This window comes from Neovison vison, chromosome 1 (assembly GCF_020171115.1).
Source record: "Neovison vison isolate M4711 chromosome 1, ASM_NN_V1, whole genome shotgun sequence".
Lineage (NCBI taxonomy): Eukaryota > Metazoa > Chordata > Mammalia > Carnivora > Mustelidae > Neogale > Neogale vison.
In genome coordinates, this window is record NC_058091.1 from 142,788,027 (window position 1) to 142,813,942 (window position 25,916).

The window sequence follows — 25,916 nt, forward strand, 5'->3', positions numbered from 1 at the left end:
CCCCGGGTTAAAACCACTTTCGGGTGGCTTCTGAGACACACAGGAAGGTTCTAAAGACTTTGGAGACGGCTGCCGCAGTGTTACTTCTCTTTCCCTTTTTGTTGACTGGGGGATTTCTGGTTATTTAGTTCTAGAGTATTTTTTTAAGTAGTTATTCATTTTATTTTTAACTCTTTTATTGTAAAATGTGATCAGAGATGAACAAATCACGGAAAGGCAGGGAGGTCAGTGATTATTTTCAGGGAGACCTCCACCTCTTTGTAAACCCCGGCCGGAGTGAGAACGAGCCTGTTGCTGAGCCACACTGGTAACCCTGCCGTGTTTGCACAGGCGGTCCCCCCATCTACCTGCCCCCTCCGTCTTGACTTTTGTAGTCATCACTTCTTATGGCTTTGTCACCCATGGTTTCTTTTTAGACAGTAAAGTTCAGTCCTGCTCATGTTTAAAAGCCTGATCCGTGCTTTAAATCTCTCTTAATCTGCATGTGCCCTCCTCAGTTTGCGTTGGAAGAACCTGGGCCTTTGGACATATGGGCCCCACAGAGTCTGGGCTATGCTGCTGGCGGATTTGGAGGGCGGCTCGCCGCAGTCCTTGGTTCTCGCTCTGTCCTGCAGCCTGGAGGAGGCAGTGGGGCCTGGCGGGGCTTTCGGCTGCACTGTAATCTGTCCTTGTGTGTGTGTTTCTTGCTTCTTGATGCCACCAGCCAGAGATGCTTAATGTCCAGATTCATTCTTTCTTTGCAGTGTGGAAATGGTGATATTTTATTTTATCACTTTATTGTCATAAATTGGCTGTAATAGCTTTATAAGAGGATCCCGCTCATTTACTGTTTGTTCATTAGTACAGTTCACAGGGAAAGGCACAGTACATTTTAGAGTCTTCTGCTTACCTGGTTTCCAAGATAATAAATTAGTTTCCTGTCATTCTCAGAAGGTGACTGAAAACTGCTTTTTTTTTTTTTAAATAAATGATTAGAAACGCATGAAAAAGACTTCAGTTAATTGTAGTTCAAATCCAGGTTTGAACTGTCCCATCTTTGACCACCATGCCCCTTTTAGATTGGCTTTTGAGTCCTTTTGACACGACCCTGGTGTTCTTTGATAGCTTCCTTGCTCTCGGGCAGTGTGAGAAGATGTTCCAAGCACATCATATACCTTTCCCGTCCTGAACCTGGGATCAGCCATTTCTCTAAGAAGCCTGGTTTTTTTAATGGAAAATGGCATTTCATAACCACACCTGGGTGCTCTACTTCTTGTGTTAATCTGTTTCTAGGCCTTTTCAGCCCTTTCAGTGGAGACACATCTGTGTGCACATACACACAACACACACATACAAACGCACACATATTTTAAGATAAAATATCTCTGAGTTCATATTGATATTTCCAGTTTACATTTAAGACTACAGGGGTTTGTTTTGTTTTAATTTCCTTACTTCTTGATCAAGAATTATAGTTCTTAAGGGCATTGGGGATAATAGAACTGGAATTATCCTATAGTCCCCATGAATTTTATCCTGCTTTACTTTATCCCACATAGTTTCGGAATAATACATGTACACATACCAGATTCTGATTACTGAAAAAGTTGAAAAGACCTCTTTCTCAAATCCTCATTCTCCGCCTCAATATTTATAATGGGCGTTCTGTATCTGCAGTTTCAAACCATGTAGCCATTACGTACTCACTCTTCTCTCTTAACCCTTATTTGGTATTTATTCCATAAATAACTATATATTAGTGCTTGCCACTAGACAATATGTAGATAGCCTTCTTCTTCTTCTTTTATTTTAATTTGAGAGTGAGAGAGAGAGAGAGAGAGCATGAGACGGGAGAGGCTCAGTGGGAGAAGCAGACTCCCCGCTGAGCAGGGAGCCTGATTCGGGACTCGATCCTGGGACTCTGGGATTGTGACCTGAGCTGAAGGCAGAGGCTTAACCGACTGAGCCACCCTGAGATCTTTTCTGTAGTTACCCTTATGTAAATATCCTTTAAGTTCATTTTTTGGTTGTTTGAAGTGCATTCCTTGTAGGTTTTTCAGGAAAGGTGTCTGGAAAACAGCATGTTGGCCCTGAGCTTGGCATGTTGATTGTAGTGCTCTTTATACTTGAAAGTCAGTTTTGCTGGATATAAAATCCTTGGGTCACATTTTCTTTCTGGCGCAGTACACTGTTTTCAAAGTCCAATGTAATATTTTTCCCTCTTAAAATTCATGTGCTCTTTTTGCCTAGTTGCTCCAAGGAGTTTTTTCTTTTTATTCAGGATCCAGTGATTTTATTAGATTTGTCTTGATGTTGGTTGTTCTGGGGCAATATTCTCAGGTATGTAGTGTGATCTTACAATAGTGAAGTCTCTTAAATCTCTTTTAATTTTTTTTTAGGTAAGTGAAATCTCTTACAATTTTTCTGAGTAAGTTTTCTTGAATCATAATTTTTAGTATTCTTCTCCTCTGCCTTAGGTTCCCCCCACCCCCTGCACCCTCTCCCCCCATCTAAGAGCTTTTCTTATTCATATGCTGGCTTGTCTTGGCCTCTCTTCAGTAATTGCTACTTTCTCTTGAATCCTGTGTTCTTGCTAAACTAACTAATAAGGTCTAGTAGCTTTTACTAAATTCCTTTGGAAGTTTATATATACTCAATTATTTCTATTGTGAAAACGCTCTTCTAATGCCCCGCCCCCCTTGCTGGATTATATCCCTTTTCTTTCCTTATTGCACTAGCCACGCTACCTAGGACAATATTGAATACAAATGGTAAGAGTGGGCATCTTTGCCTTGTTTCTCATTTTAGGGAGAAAAGCCTGTTAGCTCTTGGTTTATTATAGATAGTCTCTCTCAAGTTGAGGAAATTCTCTGATTTTAGTTTGCAGAATTTTTTTCATGAATGGATGTAGAACTTTGTCAGATGCTTTTTCTGCTTTTATTGAGATGCTAATTTGATTTTTCTTTGTCAGCATGCTAATATGGTAAATGTGTTAGGAGCTTGGACCCTAGTTGTTTAGGGGGTGATAGAAGTGATGACAGGATCATGAGTGGCTTCCTTTTGGGAATAGGGGAGATGCTGGTCTTTTAGGTGTGGTGATTTGGGGGCCCTGTGGTGGCCTGAAGTCATTTGGTCGCACATGTCTGCTTGGTCGCAGTGCTGATATGAACGGGCCCATTTCTAAGAGCCGCTTTATATTGAGAGCTGTGCTCAGGCCTTAACTTCTTGTTCACTCTGGAAGCCATTCTCTGTGAGGGCAGGGGGACATCAGTATTTGTGCATCTTTGATTAGGGAGGTTAGCTTTCTTGGCTCCTTTGACCTTTGACTTCCAGATTTTCTTTGGAAAAGTCACCTTGTTTTTTTGAAGTTTTATACAGTTTGCTCCATGATTTGGGTTACTTACAGTCCCTTTCCCCAGTTCTCCATCAGCGCTATGGATTTGTGTGTGTGTGTGTGTGTGTGTGTTTCTCGTCTCTGTAGAATTTTGCGATCAGGTGCTTCTGTTCCTTTGGTTATCTCAGCCCTGGGATCAAACTACATAATTTGGCTTTATCTTTTAGAAAGACTCAGAAGATAGTACTTCACACCCCTCTTGACGGCAGCTGTTGTTCCCGTTACAACTTGCTTTTCTGCAAGTCATTTTCTGCAGTCATTCTGAATATAATTTTCTTTTTTTTTTTTTTTTCGGGTCCCATTTCTTTGGTTTCTAACTTCAGTTGAACAAATTCTAAATATTATTTATATCACCATAACAGTCTAATTTTCTGTATGTGTAAAAATACAGATAATATGAAGTACCTTGTTTATTAGTTCGGAGATTGAAAGGGGGTGACCTCAGTGCAGGAGAGGGTTATTTTTCTGTCTCTGTCTCATGTATATGCATATATATGTAGGTATATGTTCACTTCTATGCACCAGTAAAATATGCAGTTACTTAAAGGAGAAATTAATTGACTAATTTCAGTAGAATTCAGAGAAAAATCTCCATAGGGATATGAAACTTCTAAATTAACCACAGATGTTGCCTCTGGCCTTAATAATTAAAAAAACATCCTAAGAACTGACATGCTTTGTTTGTATCCGTAAAGTGAAATGGATAATTAATGCAATTATGCAGTTAAAGTAATCCAAATCTTCTCATCCTCAGCACATGTAACTGCATCCCAAATAATTTTCACTTGCTACACTGTGATTGTTCAGTAACTATTCGTTGATTGTATAAAAACTTAATTATGGCAGTCCTACATACTGTTTTTGTATATACATACAGCCTTTTTTTTTTTTTTTTTTAAAGATTTTACTTATTTATTTGTGAAAGAGAGTGAGAGCACAAGAGGGGAGAAGGTCAGAGGGAGAAGCAGACTCCCCTTGGAGCTGGGAGCCTGATGCGGGACTCAATCCCGGGACTCCGAGATCATGACCTGAGCCAGAGGCAGTTGCTTAACCAACTGGGCCACCCAGGTGGCCCCATACAACCTTTATATTGTTACTGCTGTTCCTCCTAGGGACACTGAGCGTAGAAGAGGCAGTCTGAACACGTTCTTTTCTCTTACATGCCTCAGAGGGAGCATCCAGCCCCTTTTTTATAGACTGCCGAGCTTTAGTTTCTTCCTACCGGACAGAGGTATTAATGAAGAAAACCTGGTTTTTTTTTGTTGTTGTTGTTGTATATTGTAATATGTTTTCATTATTTTAAGTTATGCTGCTAAACGGTGAGTGCCATTTGCTTGCTCATTCCACTTGATAATTTGAATGAAAGTCAGTGTGAGCGCTTTGACGTTGGTCTTCTGGCTGGCATTGCAAACAGTGGAAGCCTGATGGCCACTCCCCATCGCACCCCCGCCCCGTGATGTTTTGTCCTTTTACCTTGGTGTTAGGGCATTTTCACATAGAAGAGAGGGCAGTGTCTGTTTCACCGAAACTGCTTTGCTTTTTGGAACTAGAAGTGAGCCAGTTGCCCCAAGATTTGTCTGTGACCAGCCATGTTAGGTGCTCCTGTAAAAAGGAATTTTTTTTCCTCATGAAGTAAAAAAATAGTTGCATTTGTTATCAGTAGCTTTCTATCTGAGGTCAGATTAATTACAAGCAATAGCCGTATTACATTTCTGAAGATGTAAACTAAATAGAATTTTTTTTTTTTTTAAAGAGTGATGGAGGGGACAAAGGATAGAGGGGAAAATCATGTTGTTTATAAACACTAAAAAATAATCCTTAAGAATATGATAATAATTGTTATAAACTGTTTATTTGATCTGTGAATGAAAATCCTACTAGGATTTTCCATAAAATTCAAATTTAGGTAAATGATGTTGACACTGATCACCTAGTTAGTTCATCTGATTGGATCATCTGTTTCTGATGATGAAAAAGATAGATTCCTGTTTAACAGTGGCTTTATGAAATTTTAAGAGATCTAAGCATGGCTTCTTAATCACAACTTGAGTTAATGTTTGACCCTAGTGTTATTTTCTAGTCTTAGCTTTTCTTTCATTTGTTAAATTTCAAGAAGTCTTTCAAAAATGTTTCTAACGTGAATCCCATCCTGGCGTTGCCCTCAAGGAGCACATAGTCGGGAGAGGTGTCTGTTCTAAGAGCTACAGTACAATTAATCAGCCCTGAACATTCTGAATCCTTTGTCATAGGAGCAGGACAGAGAATGTAGGACAGTGATTTTTCCAAATCAGCTAGTTCACCTAGAATATGTTACAAATGAGTTGTTGGTAGTGCTCCGAGATACTCATATTCTTTGCCTCTTGCCCCTCCAGTGAAACCTCGTGATCATGCGGGCGTTAAAGCTTGCCGGAGCCCAGTTAAGGCAGTTTCGCATCTGTAGGCAGGGATTCCATGATTGTATGAATTAGTCAGGGAGACAACTCTTACTTTTACTTGGGTGCCCTTTTTATTGTATGATTTTTAAATAACAAAGTGCTTTTCTGTTACCCTCTGCAGGAGGTCAGCTTTTATATGAACGCCTTTTGGGAAGAGTGGCTTTGAAAAAAAGAACGTGGAAACCTTGTTTAGGAACTGTTTCTATGTTTCTAAAAACTGTTCAGACCCTATAGACCGACTCTAAATGCAGGTGGTCTCCCCCAGAAACCAGGGTGGGATCTCAGGGTGCTGGCTCACTGTGGTGTTCAGGAGGGATTAGAAATAAACCCAGCTGCGCATTTTCCTTCCAAACTTCGGTCCCTTTGTTCAGTTCCCAGTTGGAACCTGAAGTGTGTATTTCCCTCATTCCCTCCTCAAAATATGTAGATTGCTATTGTAATTTAATTTTCATCTTTCTCGGTCAGTGCGATAATTAAAGTACAGTGAGATGTGCAAATTGGACAGTAAACTGAAAAGATGGAAGAGCTGATGGGGCGTCTCTTCTCAGTGTCACTTTATTAAGGTCTTCTGGTATAGTCGGAGTCTGGGGAGTCCTTTCTTTCCCCTTTTCCTTCCTCTCTTTGGGTCTTTGCTCCGTCCAAAGATGTTACCATCGGAAGAGTTTGCTGTGAAGAGTGTCAGGTTGGTGATCTTAGGGGAGGTGAACTAATTACAGATTTGCTTTTCATTTTATGAAATGAGTTCTCCATAATCGGAATATATCTGTCAGAATCTTGGGTAATTTTTTGTGTTAATCCTTTTAAGGAAGAAGTAAGTGTTTTACTTGCTTCGATTAGCTTAACAAGAAGGAAGCGATTGATTCAAATGGTAAGTGCTGGTCATCTTAAGTGCAGTTTTGTGAATAATTTTTTTTTTTTTTAAGATTTTATTTATTTGACGGACAGAAATCACAAGTAGGCGGAGAGGCAGGCAGAGAGAGAGAGGAGGAAGCAGGCTCCCCGCTGAGCAGAGAGCCTGATGTGGGGCTCGATCCCAGGACGCTGGGATCATGACCTGAGCCGAAGGCAGAAGCTTTAACCCACTGAGCCACCCAGGCGCCCCTTAAGTGCAGTTTTAAAGGTTGTGAAGTATCCTCTCTCCAGGGGTCAGATTTTCATGGGTCTCACTCCTCTTACTTTTCCTTGGATCCAAAAGTTACACAGGAAGTTATCAGAACCTTAAACTTCTTAATGTAGGGGAGGAAAAAAAAGTCCCCTCATTGGCCTGGGAATCAGTGTACTAAAAGATGCATTAACGGGCACCGGGGGGAGGGGAGAGAAAGATTTAGGTATACAGGGTTACAGGTATACAGGGTTATTCATAAAGAAATATGACTCAAATATAATTTGGAGATTATATACCATCTTAACAAAGGTGATAAGGAGTAGAGAAGAGTTTAGACAGAGGAGAAAGGGTTTGAGGTTTCTTTGGGAAAGGGAAAGGATGGTAAATGATTAGGAAATGTGTGGTAAATCAGGGCTGTGTAGAAGGGTTGGTGATGCAGGGAAGAGTCAGGTGGTCTGAGTTGTCTCTGGACTGGTTCTCTTATCCTGGTACTGGAGGGGGCAAGTGCCTTTACAAGCGGAAATTTACATCCTTCTCTTTGCCTAATTGGGGAGGGGTCTCTTTTCCTGTCAATGCTGTTTCTTAATTGCTTTCAGCTTCAAATAATCTTCCTGGCAAAGTACTGTATTTTGTGGCATATTCTGGTCCTCTTCAGTGACTAAAGAGGGTTCGAGGTGATTGTTAACATGACACCAGATTATAGGAGGTTTGCTAACCCTTTATTTGAGCCTACAATCATTTCTCCCTGTTTGAACTCAGAACACGAATTTTCTTTTATAGTAGTTCACTACAGAAATCCTATTATTAAGGTGTGTTTTACAACATACTGTTGTATGTATACAACATATTGGCCTAGTACTACATGTGTATGATTTATATACAGATGTATATATTTCTACATCTGGATTATCTCCTCCCCCTCTTTTTTTTATTGGTGAGTTCTTTGATTAAAAGATGGGATTGGAAGGGAGACAAACCATAAGTGACTCTTAATCTCACAAAACAAACTGAGGGTTGCTGGGGGGAGGGGGTTTGGGAGAAAGGGGGTAGGGTTATGGACATTGGGGAGGGTATGTGCTTTGGTGAGTGCTGTGAAGTGTGTAAACCTGGCGATTCACAGACCTGTACCCCTGGGGATAAAAATATATGTTTATAAAAAAATTAAAAAAAAATAAATGGAAAAAAAAAGTTTTGGTGGCCACGTTTTTAAGATTATAAAAAAGTCTGTTAATTTATTTGTACTTATTAATATACAACCCTTGTACTTAAATGTCCATTTGTATTTCTCTTCAGTTTGCAAATTTTAGGGTTTTTTTTTTTTGTTCTTTTCAATTTCATCTGTATTTCTTGAAGCACAAATTCCTCTTGATATCTGACAAGCTTCTAAGCATGCACTGTACCCATAATACTGCAAAATATTTCATTAATGAATTTGTGAAAATCACATACAGAAAGAGGTTGTTGGTTGGTCCTCCTTTACCCCGGAAGTATCATAAACTCATTGCATGGCAGTTAGACGTGGTGGTGGGAGAGTTGAGTAGACAAGTTAGAAATGACGTGTGGCGAGGTAAGAGGTGATGAAAGAGAAGGATCCATCTGTATGGCTTCTTGAGCTTGATTTTGGGGTCACACCGCCTCACCGATCTCGGTAACTCCGGGCCGGGCGTCGTTAGATTGAAGCGAAGGGCCACGGTGCCTGACTGGCCGTCCTGTCTTTACTTTGACCTTGGGCAACTGCTGTGTCTTTCTGAGCCTCCATGTTCTCTTTTACAAAGTGATATGACAGGGCTAGAAAGTTTCGGGTGTCTCTCCCAGATGTGAAATTCTGTATCTGCAGTGATTAAGGCATCAGCAAAGGTTCATTTAGATTCGCCGCATTTGGTGCCATAGGAAATGTGAGCCTGCCGTCCAGATATTTCAGAGGCATTTCCTTTACAGCGATCACGTGTTGTTTTGACCAAACATAGTTTGGGATGTAGGCCAGAGTGGGGGATAAGTCTTTGAGGGTAAAAGAAGGCGAGTTTGGGTGAATAAGTGGACGCTGTCTGGAGGTGAACTTTACAAGTAAGAACTAATAGACAAAAGCAAATGTTCAGTGAGTACGTAGGAAACTGGGAAACACTGAGCTCCCTGCCTCCGGAAGTAAAGCAGAAGCCACATAACCCCTTGTGAGGGATACTATAGGAAATATGGACCATTTGGGTAAAATCTGTTCAGTTGGGCAACCATCCTATCTAGGAGAAGCTCTACGAATGTTGGGGAGCTCTTTGAGGTTAACCAGGGCAAGTTAGGGAAGTATATAAGGAGGAACATGCCACGAATGGCCTCCTTGACAGGTGTTAATCCTGGAATGACACCGTCCCAGGAGCTGGTCTGGCTGCTGGGGAGTCCCTCCCCTGCCCTGTTTTAGGGGCAAGTTTTCAACACAGTCTTTGTTTTCTTCATTTCTTCTCCCACAGACATGGTAGATGTTTACAAGTTGGAACATTTCCTTTCAGGATTTATTGTATGCATTGTCTTCTTAATACCTTCTTTGTATAAGTGAGACATGGTTTCCATCCTGTTCTTGAACTTGATGTTTTTTTCACGACCATGTAACCGTCTATCCACTCAAGCCTTGTAGCTCTCTATAAGGCTCTCAAATAATAGTGAGCTTTATAACGCTCTTACGTGTGCCAGCACTTTGTAAAAGTGTTTTTTATATATTGCCCCAGTTAAGTCTCACAGCTTCATGAGGTAAGAACTTCTGTTACAAGTGAGCAGACTGCAGCTCCCAGAGGTTAAGTAATTCATGGGCGGTTCCACAGTAACTGAGCCAGCATGGGGATCTGGGCTCTCTGGCTTCAGTCTGGGCTCTGTCACTTCGCTACTGTGTTTCCCAGGGGACTGTCCTTTTCCTCTATACATCTCTGTCGGAGTTCATGGACTCCTCTGTGGCTGGACCTGTGTCCCCTTTCCCCTTCTTGCCACTACAATATACCAGGTTCTGTTCTTAAACAACTTCTTCTTCTTCTTTTTTAAAAGATCTTATTTATTTATTTGTGAGAGAGAGAGAGAGAGAGCACGCACAAGCAGGGGGAACAGCAGGCAGAAGGAGAAGCAGGCTCCCTGCTGGGCAGGGGGCTCGAAGCGGGACTCGATCCCAGGATGCTGGGATCATGACCCGAGCCTCAGGCGCTTCACCAGCTGAGCCACCGTGGCGCCTCCACCAGATTGCAAGTCTGGGGCTACTTCTGTAAGAAAACACACACCCACATCCTCGTCTTTATGAAAATCACACTCTTGTGGTGGGGGCAGATAGGGGAACGCACTATTTAAAAATCTTGGAGACTTGTGCAGGAGAGGAGAAGGTGAGAGGTGGTGTGAGCAGCGCAGGGCGCAGCGCACGGTCCACGCGCCCGGACCGGCAGACGAAGGGAGGCCGTCGGGTGGACTTCTGCTCGGCAGGGGAAGGCTCGAAGGCCTGCGTAGCTGGAGCGGAGCGAGTGGGGAAAGAGTCGTGGGGGTCCCACTACGTCCCAGAGACGCAGGAAAGCAGGGAAGGGAGGAGGGGCAGGGGGGTGGGGGGCAGAGCTTAGGAGGCCATTTTGAAGAACTTTGCCCTTTCATCTCTGTCCGGCGATGAGCCTGCGGAGATTCTGAGGAGGGGTGCTTTGTTCCGGCGCACGGTTTACAGAGATCCCTCCGACAGCGGTGCTGAGCGAGAGGAAACCATAAGGGGACAAAGACAGAAGGACACGGGGGAGAAATGTTGGCTTCGACCAGGGTGGTCGCCGGAGGTGGTGAAACGTGGTTGGAACCTGGGCCTCCCCTTGAGGTCCGGGGAGCGGGGTTTGCCGACGGACTGAGTATAAGGGAAGAGGATGTAGTCAGCATAATTCGGTGCGTTTGGGGAAAACAACTGAGCAAGAATGTATGTCGTATCAAGCAGCCTTTCCATGTGGCATAACTAGGTGTGGCCAGTATATTTCAGGGTATGATCCTTAGTTTTGCTGATTCAGAAATCAGACTTCTTTTAGACTGATGTAGAGTTAAATGGGCTGGGGGACCGAATTCATACTAACAGCTTCACTCATTCAGTTTCTGATGCAGGCGTGCCTGACCATGGTCAAGAGCAGCCAACCTCCCCGAATTAGAATTCCCCCAAGAGGTCCCCATTTCTGAGAAAATGCTAATTTCCTGACTTGCAGAGAGAGTGACTTGTGGCAACTAGCCTGGGAGGATTCAGAGAGAAACCTCTTGCTTCCGTCTGGAGCCATGAGGCTGGTTAGGCCGACCTGGTGCTTTCTTTCCTGTGCTCTCTCTTGGCCTCTGCCCAGTGTGCGAGCACAGCCCCCTTCTTCCCCCAGGAAGAAGACCTGCTTCTTCCCATCCCTCCTGTCTTTGGTCTCACCTTCTGTCTTCTGTCTACACTTTTCTCTTGTAGCTTCTTTTAAAAACTTGTTTACACTCCGTACTGAAATTCCATTTTTCTATAATAATCCAACTTTCCTTATGCTAACCTCTGCATGGAAGTCTCTGCCCTTGGCAGTTACATCTCAGTGGAGCTGAGAAAAAGTCTGTGTCCTGTGCTCACCTCCCTCCCGCCCCCTTGATTCAAAGTTACTGAACCCTTCCTTCAAATAAAACCTTTCACAGATCTTTGCTGCATGAAGCACATACAAGCACAGTAGCAAGTTACAGCGGACGAGAAGGTGGACCATGGTCCGCTTTGCCCAGCCTCCTCTGTGTCCCTGACCGTGTCCCTCAGGGACCTGGTCGGGTGTCAGAGTTCCACAGCAGTGCTTGCCAAGAACACCATCTGTCCCTCGCAGCCATGTGCCCCGGAGTCTCTTTGCAAGGATGCGTGCTGACTCTCCTACAGGGCTTCTCGCTGCTCTGCTCGCTCCCTCCAGACCTCCCGTCTTCCTCTTCAGAGAAGAGAACCTGGGCTCTAAGGCCCACTTCTTCTTCTCACTAGACTGTGAACTGCTGGAGAGCAGGGTCTGTCCTTTTGTCTTTCTTTTTCCTTGTGTCTGGCACGTGGGGAGTGAAGGGGTGATAGAATGAAGAGATGAAATGCCAAATTATTGGCTTTATTGATAGACGTTCCTGTCGGTCCTGGCAGTCAGCATAATAAAGCAAGCTCACTGGGCGTGAACTCAAGTGGGCATCCCCTGACTGATTTTGTATGGTCAGTTCACCCCGGTGTGGTCGTTTGCTGTGCCCAGATTCACTTCGAAGAAATGATGGCTCTGGCTCTGGTCATTGGCCGTGGGGGCCTACTTCGCTTGTTGCCGTTACAGATGTTGGGACGTGTTTACCCTTTGGACGCTTCTGGGTGCCTGGGGACTCCTCCCCCTTCAATAACATTCTTTCTTCTGGCGCATAAAATGTGCAGTTGCGTTCTAGTTTCCGTTTCGTTAACATAGAACGGAGCCTTGAGATCCTGATGAGACCCTGACTCTGTCCCCGGTTCCTGTGGATTTGGAGGTCTCCAGCTATCCCCAGTTATGTATTTGAATTACATATTTTTTTCAGATTGAAAATAATCCCTTCACGTCTTAGAGTCATTGATTTTCGGCTTCCGGCAGCCCCCAGCCCACCTCTCCTAGGCGTGGCGGTAGTCACGTGGGTGGACGGTGGCCGTGCTGTAGACGACCTGCCTCACCTCCTTGTTCCAGGAGTAGGAAAGGCATCATGTTACCGCGGTTTATCACACACACACACACACACACACAGCCTTATTTGCTGGGATGTTGTCTGTGTTTCCCATAACTGTTGCCTGCTGTGAGTACTTCCAGTAGATCCTCTCTTCCTTGAGTATTTAAGTGCAGAGAACACTCACATCCAGAGTAGCGAAGACTGCGCTTGCTGTGTACAGAAACTGGTGAATGTGACTCTCTTTTTAGTGCTCTTGTGAGGAGGAGTTTTCATGATTATATATCAGTATGCATTTAGAAATGTAAAAATTTAGGGCGCCTGGGTGGCTCAGTCACTTAAATCCAGCTCCTAATTTCGGTTCAGATCATGATCTCAAGATCCTGAGCTTGAACCCTGTGTTGGGCTCTGTGCTGGACGTGGAGCCTGCTTAAGATTTTCCCTCTCCCTCCCCTTCTCTTTCTGCCCCTACCACCCCCCCCATATGTAAAAGTCAGGTACATATTTAGGAAATACTTTTTCATGAAAGAAGAGTTTGGGTGAAGACCTAGTCATCATTATGAGTGTTTTTGTATTGATTAAGCATCACGTTGCAGGAAGGATGTTAGGAATAGGAGAAAAGAATATGGAGAGAGAAGCTTCATTTCCTCCCAACCCACTGCTCGTAGAGAACTGTTTTTTTTTCCTTGATTTATACAGGAGTTTATTACTCCGCTATTAGATGGTGCACAAAACTTAGGAAAACGTGAACTAACAAATATTGTGTTTCTACTTTGAAGACGTTTGATCTCTTATAATCCTATAAATTTCTTTGTGGTTCAGTCAAGACATGTTTGCTCTAATATTTATTACATGATCAAAACTGAAGTTTCTGTCTTGAGATCTGATCTTCAAGGAACAGAGAATATTGGGCGCCCATCCCAGCTCCAGTACTAACTCAAAGTGTGGACTTAGGGCCACAAGATTCACTATCTTCTTAAATCATAGTAATTTTCTGTCTCTTTTTCTTTAAAGATTTTATTTATTTATTTGAGAGTGAGAGGGAGAGACAGAAAGAGAGAGTATAAGTGGGATGGGGAGGATCAGAGGGTGAGGGAGAAACAGACCTTCTCCCAACCCCCGAGCAGGGAGTCCTACGTGGTTCTCGATTCCAGGACCCTGAAATCATGACCTGAGCCGAAGGCAGATGCTGAACCAACTGAGCCACCCAGGTGCTCCTCAGCTTTCTCTTTTATGAAATAAAGCAAATGATATTATACCACATTTATTTTTTGTGCTTTTGTGAATTTTAAGATTCTGTACAAATTATTTCTTGAATTTTAAGATTCTGTACAAATTATTTCTTGTATTTAGTAGTTGGCAGAAAAGAGGGAAAGATTTCTTTGTTTCCTGCATCAGTCAAGTTAGTGCTCTAGTCAATGGTATGTCTCTAATTTAGCAGTGTATTTCAAGAAAATAAGAATGATTCTATTGAATTAACTTTACATGTAATTTTTGTTTTAATTAACATTTCAAGGCTATTTAAAATGAGGACACAAAAATTCATGCTACTTTAAAGTTTCTTGAGGTATTTTTGTTACCAACATTCATATTTTGAAGGATAAAAGCTTTTAAAAACGTGTCTGTGCTGGGTTCATTTCTCAAGAAATTGTTTTACAGGCTTTTATTAACCTGAACAAAGCTCACTGAACAAAAAGAATAGGATGTAAAAAGGGAATATTTAGAACAAGAGGACTCAGAGAAATTGTGTTAAAACTTTTGCTACTTTATTTGGTCATATATAAAGTGTGACATTAATATTCTGTAACGGGGCTATGATTTTTGCTTTGATTATAGTTCTGGTCTACCCTAGCATTTTACATCCAAATTCTCTAAGAGCATGAACTAGGATTCTAACTAAACTCCTTACGCAAGCATCTCTGTTTTGAACTTTCCCTCTTAATTTTCTGGTGTTCTGCTTACTCCCTTAAAATCAGCCTTGGACTGTTCTATGACCTGATTTAGTGTTTATAATGTCACGAGAAGATTTTCCCTGGATTGTCACACGTATAGGCTGCACTGTTTTTAAATATAGCTAACGGTGTAATGGTTAACTTGACGAAATGCCTTTTAAGTGTTAGCCATGATTGCTGTTGTTGTTGAGGTACGGTTGTCAGTGGTGATATTATCTCCTTTTCATTTTACACACTAATATTTTTATTCTGTGGAAGTGTGTCTACATCTCTAAAGAACCTTAACGTTTTGTACTCAGTCGGATTCCCTCCACACCTTTAGTCTCTGTTCTATCTACTGTTTCAACGGTCACGTTAGAATACGTTGTGAAAATCTCCCCCAACTTCGTTTCTTGCTGGTGACTTGAATTTCCAGAAACTGGATGGGCAGTAGTGGAACCTTGGATTTAGTGTGGCCTTTGTGAATTTGTTGCCTTCTATCTCAGGACTCAGCCAGTTGCTTCCTTGAGCCAAATCTCACCTGCGTCTATTTTTGTAAATGCTTCATTGGAACACACACACACACACACACACACACACACAGTATGTATGGTTTGTTTTGCATTAAGGTGGCAGAGTTAAGACTTTTCCAACAGAGGACCTGTGAGTGGCAAAACCTAGACTATTTACCATGTAGCTCTTTATAGAAGACGTTTGCTGATTCCTTTTAGACTTTGATTCTTCCTTGGGGTTTTCCTCAGGTATATTCTAGCAAGAGAACTAATTTCCTTTCCTTTAATCTTTCCTTTTTTGGATCTTCCCCATGCCTTCAGTCACCACATCCCTGCCTAGAGCATTCTATGAATTTCCTCATCTCTTTGTTTCTTTCCCCCTTGTGTTTCCTTTTGTATCTTGCCAGCAGTGTCTTAAAGTTTGGTTCCACTCTGTGTCCACGCTGCCACCAGACACTTCCCCATTGCCCATTAACTTCCCAACTTAAACAGAAACTCTCCAGCCTCTTTCTTAAGTCTCCTTCCATAATAGAAGCTTTACTAGTCTCCCTAAAATAGGAATTCTGCAGTATAATACTTTCCTCCTACTTTTTACCTTCTTGTCTTTGTCCATGCTGGAACAGCTGCCTGGTGCTTTCTCTGCCGTCTGTCCCACATTCTCCTACTACTGCAGGAGTTTATTTGGGATCCTCGTACTGTCTTTTTCTGTGTGCGTATTCCTTTTTGTCCATGATGTGTATGTCGCCTGTGCAGCTTTCTGTCATGGGGGGCGTTGTATTTGCTGCTGTGTTGTTTATGTTCTTTTACATCTCATCCATTATAAACCATGAGCTTGTAGAGCACCGAGTGTGTATCTTCTTCCTCACTGTGTTCCCTTCAGCTCTCAACATCATGTCTTCGATGTGCTTAATAATTAAGTAATTGAGTCACATTATGGGAGGGAGGCCTTTTAATTTGCATGTAACTCTTGGTGACCTTACAGACTCCCTTGGATGTTTGCTCTGATTCTAGGTGATTCTAGGTGTTACAGTTAAAAGTCTTGAGGAAACCAGATGTTACTTCCTCATATAGATTGTTACTGTAAATGGAAAAAAATCTGTTGTTGTTTGATAAGGTGTTTCACGTTTACTAGAAGAAAGCTGTTTGTGTGTAGTGATGTGCACGGCACGGATAAAAAAGTAAAACCAGGTGGTAGAGCCAGGCAGTAATTCTCTTGGATGTGTAAAGCAATCTATCAAACTCAGATTTTTTTTTTTATTCCATTAACAAGTTTCTTCCCCCCCTCCCCGATTCCAAATGGAAGAATCATACCAAAGCTCTCTAATAAGTTTTGAAATGAAACACAGATGATATTAAAATAATGTTTTATTCTCTACTTACTGTTTAATTGCTCTCTGCATACTTTCCAGAAAGTTTTGATGTGGCTGTCGATCACAAATAGCTAGTTCTGTTAATCCTAGGGGTTTTTTTGGCCTCTAGTTCTGAGTTTGTACTCTTGAAAAGGTTGAAAAAAACAAGAGCGTGCCAGGGGTAGAAACTTTTCACTTCTTGGTGGTATGTTCTAAGAGTTACATGTCCCGAAACTGGGGTGCTGATACCCTTAACTTCAGTTGGTTTTAGAAAGATCAAGATGGCTGGTGGGGCCAGCGACACAGTATGGTGCATAAAGCCTAGAACCGAGCATCCAGAGAAACAAACAAAGGAAACAAAGCACTGTACCCCAAAGCCCACATACTTGAAAAAGAATGGAAGACTTCTGAATTTCATTTTAAAATGGGCAAAGGATGTGAAGAGTTTCTAGAAAAAGATACCAGCTCTGCTTGGTTGACCTCTGTGTAATAGCACACGGTCAGTGTTTGCTGTATACACATATGCGTGATGAATGAGCAATGCCTAAAATCTATCCCAGCCCCTCCTAAGTAAAGATGGGCTAAATAACCAGCCCGGTACACCTTTGGATCGGCATTTCTACTTCTTAGCATTTATGCTAGAGAAATAATTAGACATCTTAGCATAGATTTCACATCGAATTTTCCGTAATCCAGAAACACTCTCTCAAATATTCAAAGATATCCATCCATCCACATATATATGTACACATGTGTGTATATACATACATGTATGTGTGTAGGTGTACATATATGTGTGTACATGCATGCTCGTTGTAAAATCATTTGAAATGTGAAAGATTGTTTATAAACAACCTAAATGCCTATGAGAACAAGAATCATTAAACTATAGTATATCCACATTGTAATGGGTAAAAAGGATGAGAATGATCTGTAGGTAAAGACGGGAAAAGAAGTTTACAAGATGTATTTGTAAAGCACGTGAAGCACTTTATGTGTAAGTACTGAACACAGGTCCAGTTACACATCATGCTTGCACATGTGAGGGCTGGGCTGAAAGTTAGCATAAGCACCCTATGAGCTTAAGCATCAGTCTCTGGGGAGCACAACTGGGGAGTTGTGTGAATTCCCAGCATAGAGGGGATATTATACCTTCTATTTTTTTAAACCTCTGTTCAGTGTTTAAAAGTATATATTTACTTTAATGTTGGTCAAAGCACTGGGAAGTCACAGAATGAGTTTTAGGTACATTTTCATTACTATTTAAAATAACTTATTTGAATGGGTAACTTGTCTGTCTAGAAAGTGGCTTTTTAAGAAATTATGTTCAGTTAGCCAACGTATAGGACATCATTAGCTTCTGACGTAGTGGTCAGTGATTCATTCATTGTGTATAACACCCAGTGCTCATCACCACACATGCCGTCCTTAATGCCCATCACCCGGCTACCCCATCCCCCCACTCCCTCCCTTCTGTAACCCTGAGTTTGTTTCCCGGAGTCCAGAGTCTCTCATGGTCTGTCTTCCTCTCTGATTTCTTCCCATTCAGTTTCCTTCCCTTCCCCTGTGGTCCTCCACGTTATTCCTTATGTTCCACATATTAGTGAACCCTGTGATACTTGTCTTTTTCTGCCCGACTTGTTTCACTCAGCATAATCCCCTCCAGTTCCATCCATGTCGATGCAAACGGTGGGCATTTGCTCTGACAGTTGGGTAATGTTCTCCTGTATGCATGAACCACATCTTCTTTATCCTCCATAGCCAAACTGTGGAAGGAGCTAAGATGTCCTTCAATAGAAAGTAGCTTTTAAGCATGACTTACGTCCTTGAGAATTCTGTATGAGTAAGTTCTTTGGTTTTGTAACGGGCTGATAACAAAAGACATGGTCAGGTTGGATGGCTGTTGTATTCTCTGGTGGTATGACCAGTAGAGGCATAGTGCAGGGGTCTTAATACAATATGTTTTCTTTGTGCAGTTGTAAGAAAACCCAGTTTCATGATAGAAGGTCTTCTTAGGATTTGGACAACTTGTACGCACTAACATCAGTTTCCAAGGGTATACTTGTGAGCAAAGAATCACACTGTTTTCTCTTCAATCTTTCAGAAAAGCTCAAGAGGAGAACAAGAAGATAGTGCTAGCTGGATGTGTTCCTCAAGCCCAGCCTCGGCAGGACTATCTTAAAGGACTGAGCATCATAGGGGTAAGCTCGAACCCGAAGGGGACAAAAGAACATTTTGGGCTGTCGAAACACATCCTAGGTCCACATTTGATTTGCTTTTTCTGTGTTGCTTACAAGCTAGGTTAGACTTCCGATGATCTCTCCTCAACATACTGGCCCCGTTGCTGCTGAAATTTTCACGTCTCTAAATTTTTCACCTTGGCACAAAAATATATTCTTTTTTTTTTTTTTTTAAAGATTTTATTTATTTATTTATTTATTTATTTATTTATTTGAGAGACAGTGAGAGAGAGCATGAAAGGGGAGAAGATCAGAGGGAGCAGACTCCCCATGGAGGGATTTTATGCGGGACTCGATCCCAGGACCCTGGGACCATGACCTGAGCCGAAGGCAGTCGCTCAACCAACTGAGCCACCCTGGCGCCCACAAAATTATATTCTTGATTCTCTCCTTAAGGAAAAAAAAATACCAAGCGCAATAAAAAGCCATACGGAATTTAAGTCCCTTCCTGATACCCAGCCTTTGTCTGCCTGTCCAGCACCATTTCTTGCCGTACGATTGTAATTTTCCCATCCCACCGAACTCCTTATCATCTCCTCACTACACAGGTGCCTGTTTGGGGAACGTGCCCCTTCCCTTACGTTCATCCCCCGGGTCACCCTCCAGTGTTAGCCGCTCTGTAAAGCCTCTCTGACCACTCCACGCGTCTTCCTGTCCTCCTGTGCCTCGGTTCCTTGTACCCACTGTGCTTACCGGTCATCTGCCCTCTCAGCAGCTCACAGCATTATGATTTTACATTCACTTATCTAATTTTATGATAAAGGCCACCTTTCTGCTTACATCACTATCTTCACAGTGACCACTTTCAGTCTTTTTGAAGCTGACCGAGTTTCTCCAACCTTTCCCGTGATGCTGGGCATCCAGTAGGCACTCAGTGTTCAGTGACTGACTGAAGGAAAGAATCTTCCTGCTCTTGGCCTCATGAAGTCAGGAGACTTGCTGCCTGTTACTGGTCTTATTCACAAAATGCTCAAAGGTCGTTGGCATTCAGTCACTGTTGGCCACGTGGTGGCACTTCCTTCTTTCCGCCATTCTTCTAGGGCTGTGCTCAGTACGCCCAGGAATCCTCATTTATTTATATTTTATTTTATTTTTTAAAAAAGATGTTATTAATTTTTTGACAGAGAGAGAAAGGGAACACAAGCACAGGGAGCAGGAGAGGGAGAAGAAGCAGCCTCCTGGCTGAGCAGGGAGCCGGATGTGGGACTTGATCCCAGGACCCTGAGATCATGGCCTGAGCCAAAGGCAGAAGCTTAACTGACTGAGCCACTCAGATGTCCCAGGAATCCTCTTTTAAAAAAAGACTTTGTTAATTAAAAAACAAAAAACAAAAAAAAAACAAATCTTAATGATATAACAGAGTACAGTCATAGAAAAGTAATATGAATAATTGGCATCTGGAATAAGATTTATTGGGTTTTTCCTTATTTGATATACAACAGTACTGTTGACAACTTTTTTTTTTTTTTATTTTTAATTTTTATTTATTTTTTTAAAGTAGTGTCTGTATCCAGTGTGGGGCTTAAATTTACAACCCTGAGATCAGGAGTCCTACACTATACTGACTGAGCCAGCTGGGTGCCCTGCCATCGACAGCTTTTAATACTGTATTCTCAGTGTAATGACCTTGTTTTCTGCTGTCAAATCCTTGCCCCAATAGCAAATTTAATAATCTTTGAACAAATATTCTCATGTTAAACAGAATCTGAATGTTTGAGAAGTTTAGTTTGTTTTCACATTTGTCTGTTTACTTCTTGATTTCTCTTGGTTTAAGGAATGACATGAATATGGACTCCTGAGTTATCTGCTCATGTGAGACCATCTTTCTCCATAAACATAGTCCTGCTGTGTTAGGGAAACAGGAAACTCGTTAGAATTCTGTTTGAGGATGGAATATGGCAAAAGCATAGGATTTGTCTTAAATTTCATCTCTAGGAGTTCAGTTACTGGAAAAGGATAATTTCTTTATTCTGGCAAAGCCTCTTCTCTGTGTACGTTATTGTAACAGTTTCCTGAGCTCCACTGTGTGCAGTGAAGAGCTCAGTGTATGTTAGAGTGTAGGGGAGATTCTAAGGGAGCGTGCTCAGTGCTGCTGATGGGGAAGACCATTTTCAGCGATGATATGAAACTGTGGCTTTGGCAAATAACACCCCCCCCGCCCCATTTAGTCTAGCACCCTTTTTGTTCTGTCATTGAATCTCACTTAATTACCACTAAAATTCTTTAGATGTATGTATTTTGCTTCTTTATAATTGTAGAAATAATTTAAGCTCACATATTTAAAAATGGAAATAGAAAGAATATTCATAGTTCCATCACTGAAACATGGTAATTATAACTTCGCTGATTCCTTGCAGCCTTTTTTTCCCCCATTGTGGTGTTTTTTGTTTGTTTGTTTGTTTGTTTGTTTTTTAATATAATCACTACACCCAATATGGGGCTTGAATTCACAACCCTGAGACCAAGAGTCATATGCTTTTGTAGCTGAGCCAGCCAGGTGCCCCCCATAAATGACTTTTTATTTTAATTTCAAATCAGTATGTTGTGAAAAGTTTCCAAAAGCGAAATCACACTGTTTGTAACAGTGTTTGATTTGTAATCTAATTATATATGAGCAGTTAGTATTATTATTAAAATATAGGATTATTCTTTGTAATCATCATTTTATAGAGCAATTGTTTCTGTGGTAGCTATATAACATTTATCATTACTGACTCTTTATATTTAAAAGTTATGTCCACAGAACCTGAAATTTAAAAAATCTGCAGTAGGAAACCAAATGCATCTATGACTGGTATCTGAAAAGACCTGTTTCTGAAGATAATTGTTAGAATTGCTACAAAAACAGAAACCTTCTGAAATACAGTGAGTTTAACTGAAATAAAGAAATGCATTATATAGATTTAGACAAAGAAAAAAGTTGTGAAGTGTGAAAAGAAATACAGTGATGTTTAAATTCATTGATCTAGGAAACTAGTTTTAGGGGTTGTACTGCAGTTTTTTTTAATAGATGGAGTGAAAACTGTTACTCCCTCACAAAATTCCCCTCACAGAATAAGTGTGCCACAGGGCTTTAATAGAGGTGGAAGAAAGAACCCATGTAACTGCATTCTGTGCTTTTGCCATCTGCCAGGATTTGTTCATGTCACCCCACAGTACAGGGAGGCTGTGTCGATTCTTTTGACCAAGTGACTGAAATAAAAAGGTGGGGATTAGTGGCTGAGAAGCTACTTAGTGCACACCTGAGTTAAAAAGACATATTGTCCCCATGTTTGCAGGTATTCATGGCACAAGTGTTTAAAAAAGAAGATTCTTCATAATTTAGCAGGATAATACTACCATTGTAATGTGAATTTCCATCAGTAGCAGCCTTTAGAAATGGGACGTTTAATTTGTTTTCATAATGAGAGAGCGCAGTGTAGTGAGGGCACACAGCGGTCAGTTGTCAGACCCCTGGGCATTTTATTATCATCTCTCCTACTGTCTTCTGGTATTATCTAGTTGTAATTAATATTATTTGTGTGGTGGTGAATGAAAAGAAAATAACAGAATATCAAAACCTACCCGCCTCTGGGTCCAGAAGAACTGGCTTTGGTAGCAGTAACCTCTACACTTTCCCCATTCTGGAGCACAAAAATGTTGAATTTTTTTACATTGGGAGAAGAGGGAGAAAAGATTTAACAACACCCCTGTCTTCGATAAAAAAAGACTTTTTGCAACCAAAACTTCTTTCCTAGACTGATTAAATGAAATTTTATCTAATATCCAGAACACATGTATTTATAGGTAACTCATATAGAATCAGGACCTTTTTAATTTTTTTCAGGATCTTGAAACATTTTAGCTCACAGTGAAAAATTTCATGTCTCTTGGGGCAAATAGTTACGGTTAACCATCCCACTTGGAAAGAGTTTTCATGCAGTGTCATTTTTTTAAAGTCATTGCTGTTATTTGTTTACTTTGGTTACTCTGTGTCTAGCTGTAGGTGGGTCCAAGATCTTGTGACTCTACTTTCCAATGTTTCTTTCCTTCTCTTCAGCTTTATTGGCAGGAAAATTTCTTTTAGATGAGTCAACCAGAAAGCATGATGCTCTCTGTTAAAGTCTGGTAGAAAAAAAGAAGAGTAGACTTTGGGACTCAGAAAGCCTATCTTCACATCCCTGGGCTGCCAGTCCTTTCCCCCTTAATAAGAACTTTCTGAAGACCTGTTAGGTGGTAGCTGCCAGGTGCCGGAAAGGAAACATGCCAGTATATCAGATCATCCAAGAGCCCTGTCCTCACAGAGGTTACATTCCAGTTCTTAGTGATACCTGATTTAAGCCTAGAACATCCCTCGTCCTAGAGAGTGTGGTGGGATGGGTCCCTAAGACCAGAGGAAGATTGGGTAGTTGGGAATCTCCTCTGAAGGCTGAGGTATATTTTGAGAAAATATACTTTGTGTCTACCAGTTAGAAGTGGTGTTGGGGATAGGTAGGTGAGATAATATTTACTTGCTTCAGTTCTTTGTAAGGTAGTGTTATTTCTCCGTTATTGTAGGAGTCATCATTAATATGCGTGACATTTAGTAGGAAGGTTGGTTTATACTCTGTTTAGGAAAGCATGCTTACTAAATTGTACATTTTATGTTGATTTTATGTGCTAATTACTAAACAAGGACAGCATTTGAACTTGATCTTTTTGATTCATTAGACTCATCTTTGCGATTGTATACTCTAGAAATCCTAAATAAACGGAATTAATACACAGGTTACAACATTTGAAAACATGCAGTTCACAGCAGAATATATAATTTAATGTCAAAAAATTTGTAAATGAGAGAACTTCCTGATTTGCCAGCTGTGAGCCCTGCAGGCAGGTGCACCGCTTTCTTGGGAGAGCTGAACAGTGATGCTTACCACAGGTGTCCGCTTATCTCAGGGACTATCAACCAGGTTGATTTACAGTGGTTTGAACATCTTAGGCAGGCTGCCCTCATGGTGAAAAGTCAAGCAGCATGGCGGATATTTCAAATGGGGACACTTTAATTTTGGAAATTATGTGTATAAAGAAAGTAGCACTTGCAAGAGGCTATATTTGAGATTTCTGTTATATATTGTAAAAGGCAAATGAATTCATGAAGAGGAACAATGTCGCAGTAATCCTGGCTTTGATATTGAGGACAAAGCTTGAGAAATGTGTTTTGTTTGTCTCTACTTCATGGCTTCCCATATGTCATTTTGTTATATTACCTTTTTTTTTTTTTTTAACCTGTAATTGTCAAAAAGGCACTATCTTAACAGAATGACTGATGTTTGTACCTTCTTAGATAACGTTGTTAGTTCTTTTGTGGTCTTTTCTAATTTAACCTGTATGTATACACATTCTTCAGTTATTCAAGTATAAAATAGAGTAGAAAGTAGTGTATCGTAGTAGTTAAGATCATGGATTCGGGAACTAGACTGCACAGGTTCATATCCCTGAGGCACAATGTATTAGCTGTGTGGCCTTATACGAGTCACTTAACCTCTCTCTGCCTCAGTTTCTTCCTTTTTGGATGGGTGATAGTAATAGAACCTAACTCGGAGTTTTGTAAGGGTTAAATCAGTTAATACATGTTACATGGCTAGCATGGTGCCTGGCAGATAGTAAGTGTTCTCTCTTTATTAGCTTTATTATTATTATTATTATTATTTTTATAATTAAAATTTTTTATAAACATATAATGTACTATTAGCCCCAAGGGTACAGGTCTGTGAATTGCCAGGTTTACACACTTTACAGCACTCACCATAGCACATACCCTCCCCAATGTCCATAATCCAACTACCCTCTCCCTCTCCCGCCCCCCCCGCCACCCTCAGTTTGTTTTATGATGTTAAGAGTCTCTTATGGTTTGTCTCCCTCCCAATCCCATCTTGTTTCATTTATTCTTTTCCTACCCCCAAACCCCTCATGTTGCATCTCCACTTGCTCATATCAGGGAGATCATATGATAGTTGTCTTTTTCCGATTGACTTATTTCACTAAGCATAATACCCTCTAGTTTCATCCATGTTGTTGCAAATGGCAAGATTTCATTTCTCTTGATGGCTACATAGTGTTCCATTGTATATATATACCACATCTTCTTGATCCATTCATCTATTGATGGACATCTAGGTTCTTTCCATAGTTCGGCTATTGTGGACATTGCTGCTATAAACATTTGGGTTCATGTGCCCCTTGGGGTCACTACATTTGTATCTTTAGGGTAAATACCCAGTAATGTGATTGCTGGGTCATAGGGTAGCTCTGTTTTCAACATTTTGAGGAACCTCCATGCTGTTTTCCAGAGTGGCTGCACCAGCTTGCATTCCCACCAACAGTGTAGGAGGATTCCCCTTTCTCTGCATCCTCGGGAGCATCTATCATTTCCTGACTTGTTAATTTTTAGCTTTATTATTACTATTATTTTAATTTTTATTTCATTCACTTGCTAATAGAATAGAATGAATAGACTAGACTAGAATAGAATGAGCATTGAGCACACCTCTGTGCCTGGGACAGGAAGTGTTTGCTAGAGACACAGAGCTGAATAAAATGTCCTTTCCCTAAAAACCATGAAATCTGAAGAGAGCCACCAATAACCATGGATAAATGTGCAGAGGGACAAAGTCCTGTGGGCACACCGAGGGTGACACCGTCCTGGACTTGCGCTTGAAAGCCTGAGTAGTGGTTTGATGGAGAGAGGAGGAAAGGCTTTCAGCAGAAGCAACAGCATATCTAAAGAAAAGTACCTGTGGGCCAGGGCACCTGGAAGGGAGAGGAATGGCGAGGCTTGTGTCCTGACCTAAGTGTAATCTGGAGGGGTGGGTTTAAGATGTGTAGTTTGGAGCAATGCCGGCGAGGGGTAAGAATAAGCTAGTATGAGGGGAGGAGTTTGCAGCGCATGGAATGCTTACGGGGGACCCAGCAGGACAGGGAGAGAGATGGGGGGCGTCGCATAGCCTGGAAAACTGACCATTAGAAGCAGTGTGATCCATGCCCTGTACTCATTTTTTGTTAAATATTTTCTTGTACGTTAGTTGTACTGATCCTTTTTTTTACTTTAATGCAGGTTTATTGAGGCATAATTAATAAAGAAATTTATCCTTGATGAATTTTGACAAATGTACACTATTATATAAGCACAGTAACAGTTAAGAGAGACCGTTTCCATTACACCAGAAAGTTCCTTGTGTCCTGTTGTAGTTGAACCCTCCCTTGTCCCTCCCCCGCGCCCTGCCAGACACAAATTCCCACAGTCCTTGGCAACTGCAGTTCTGATTTCTGTCCTTACGGTTTTGCCATTTTCGGAATGTTATAGTAATGTT

General features: G+C 41.4%; 1 protein-coding gene across 3 annotated transcripts in view; it reads left to right on the forward strand.

Annotated features, from left to right (window-relative positions):
- CDKAL1 (CDK5 regulatory subunit associated protein 1 like 1) overlaps nt 1-25,916 on the forward strand; it is a 633,148-nt gene that overhangs the window by 149,490 nt on the left and 457,742 nt on the right. For all 3 annotated transcript variants that reach the window (XM_044259756.1, XM_044259746.1, XM_044259765.1), the window contains one exon: nt 18,450-18,546. In XM_044259756.1, coding sequence (XP_044115691.1) covers nt 18,450-18,546 — 97 coding nt within the window. The remainder of the gene's footprint in view (nt 1-18,449; nt 18,547-25,916) is intronic.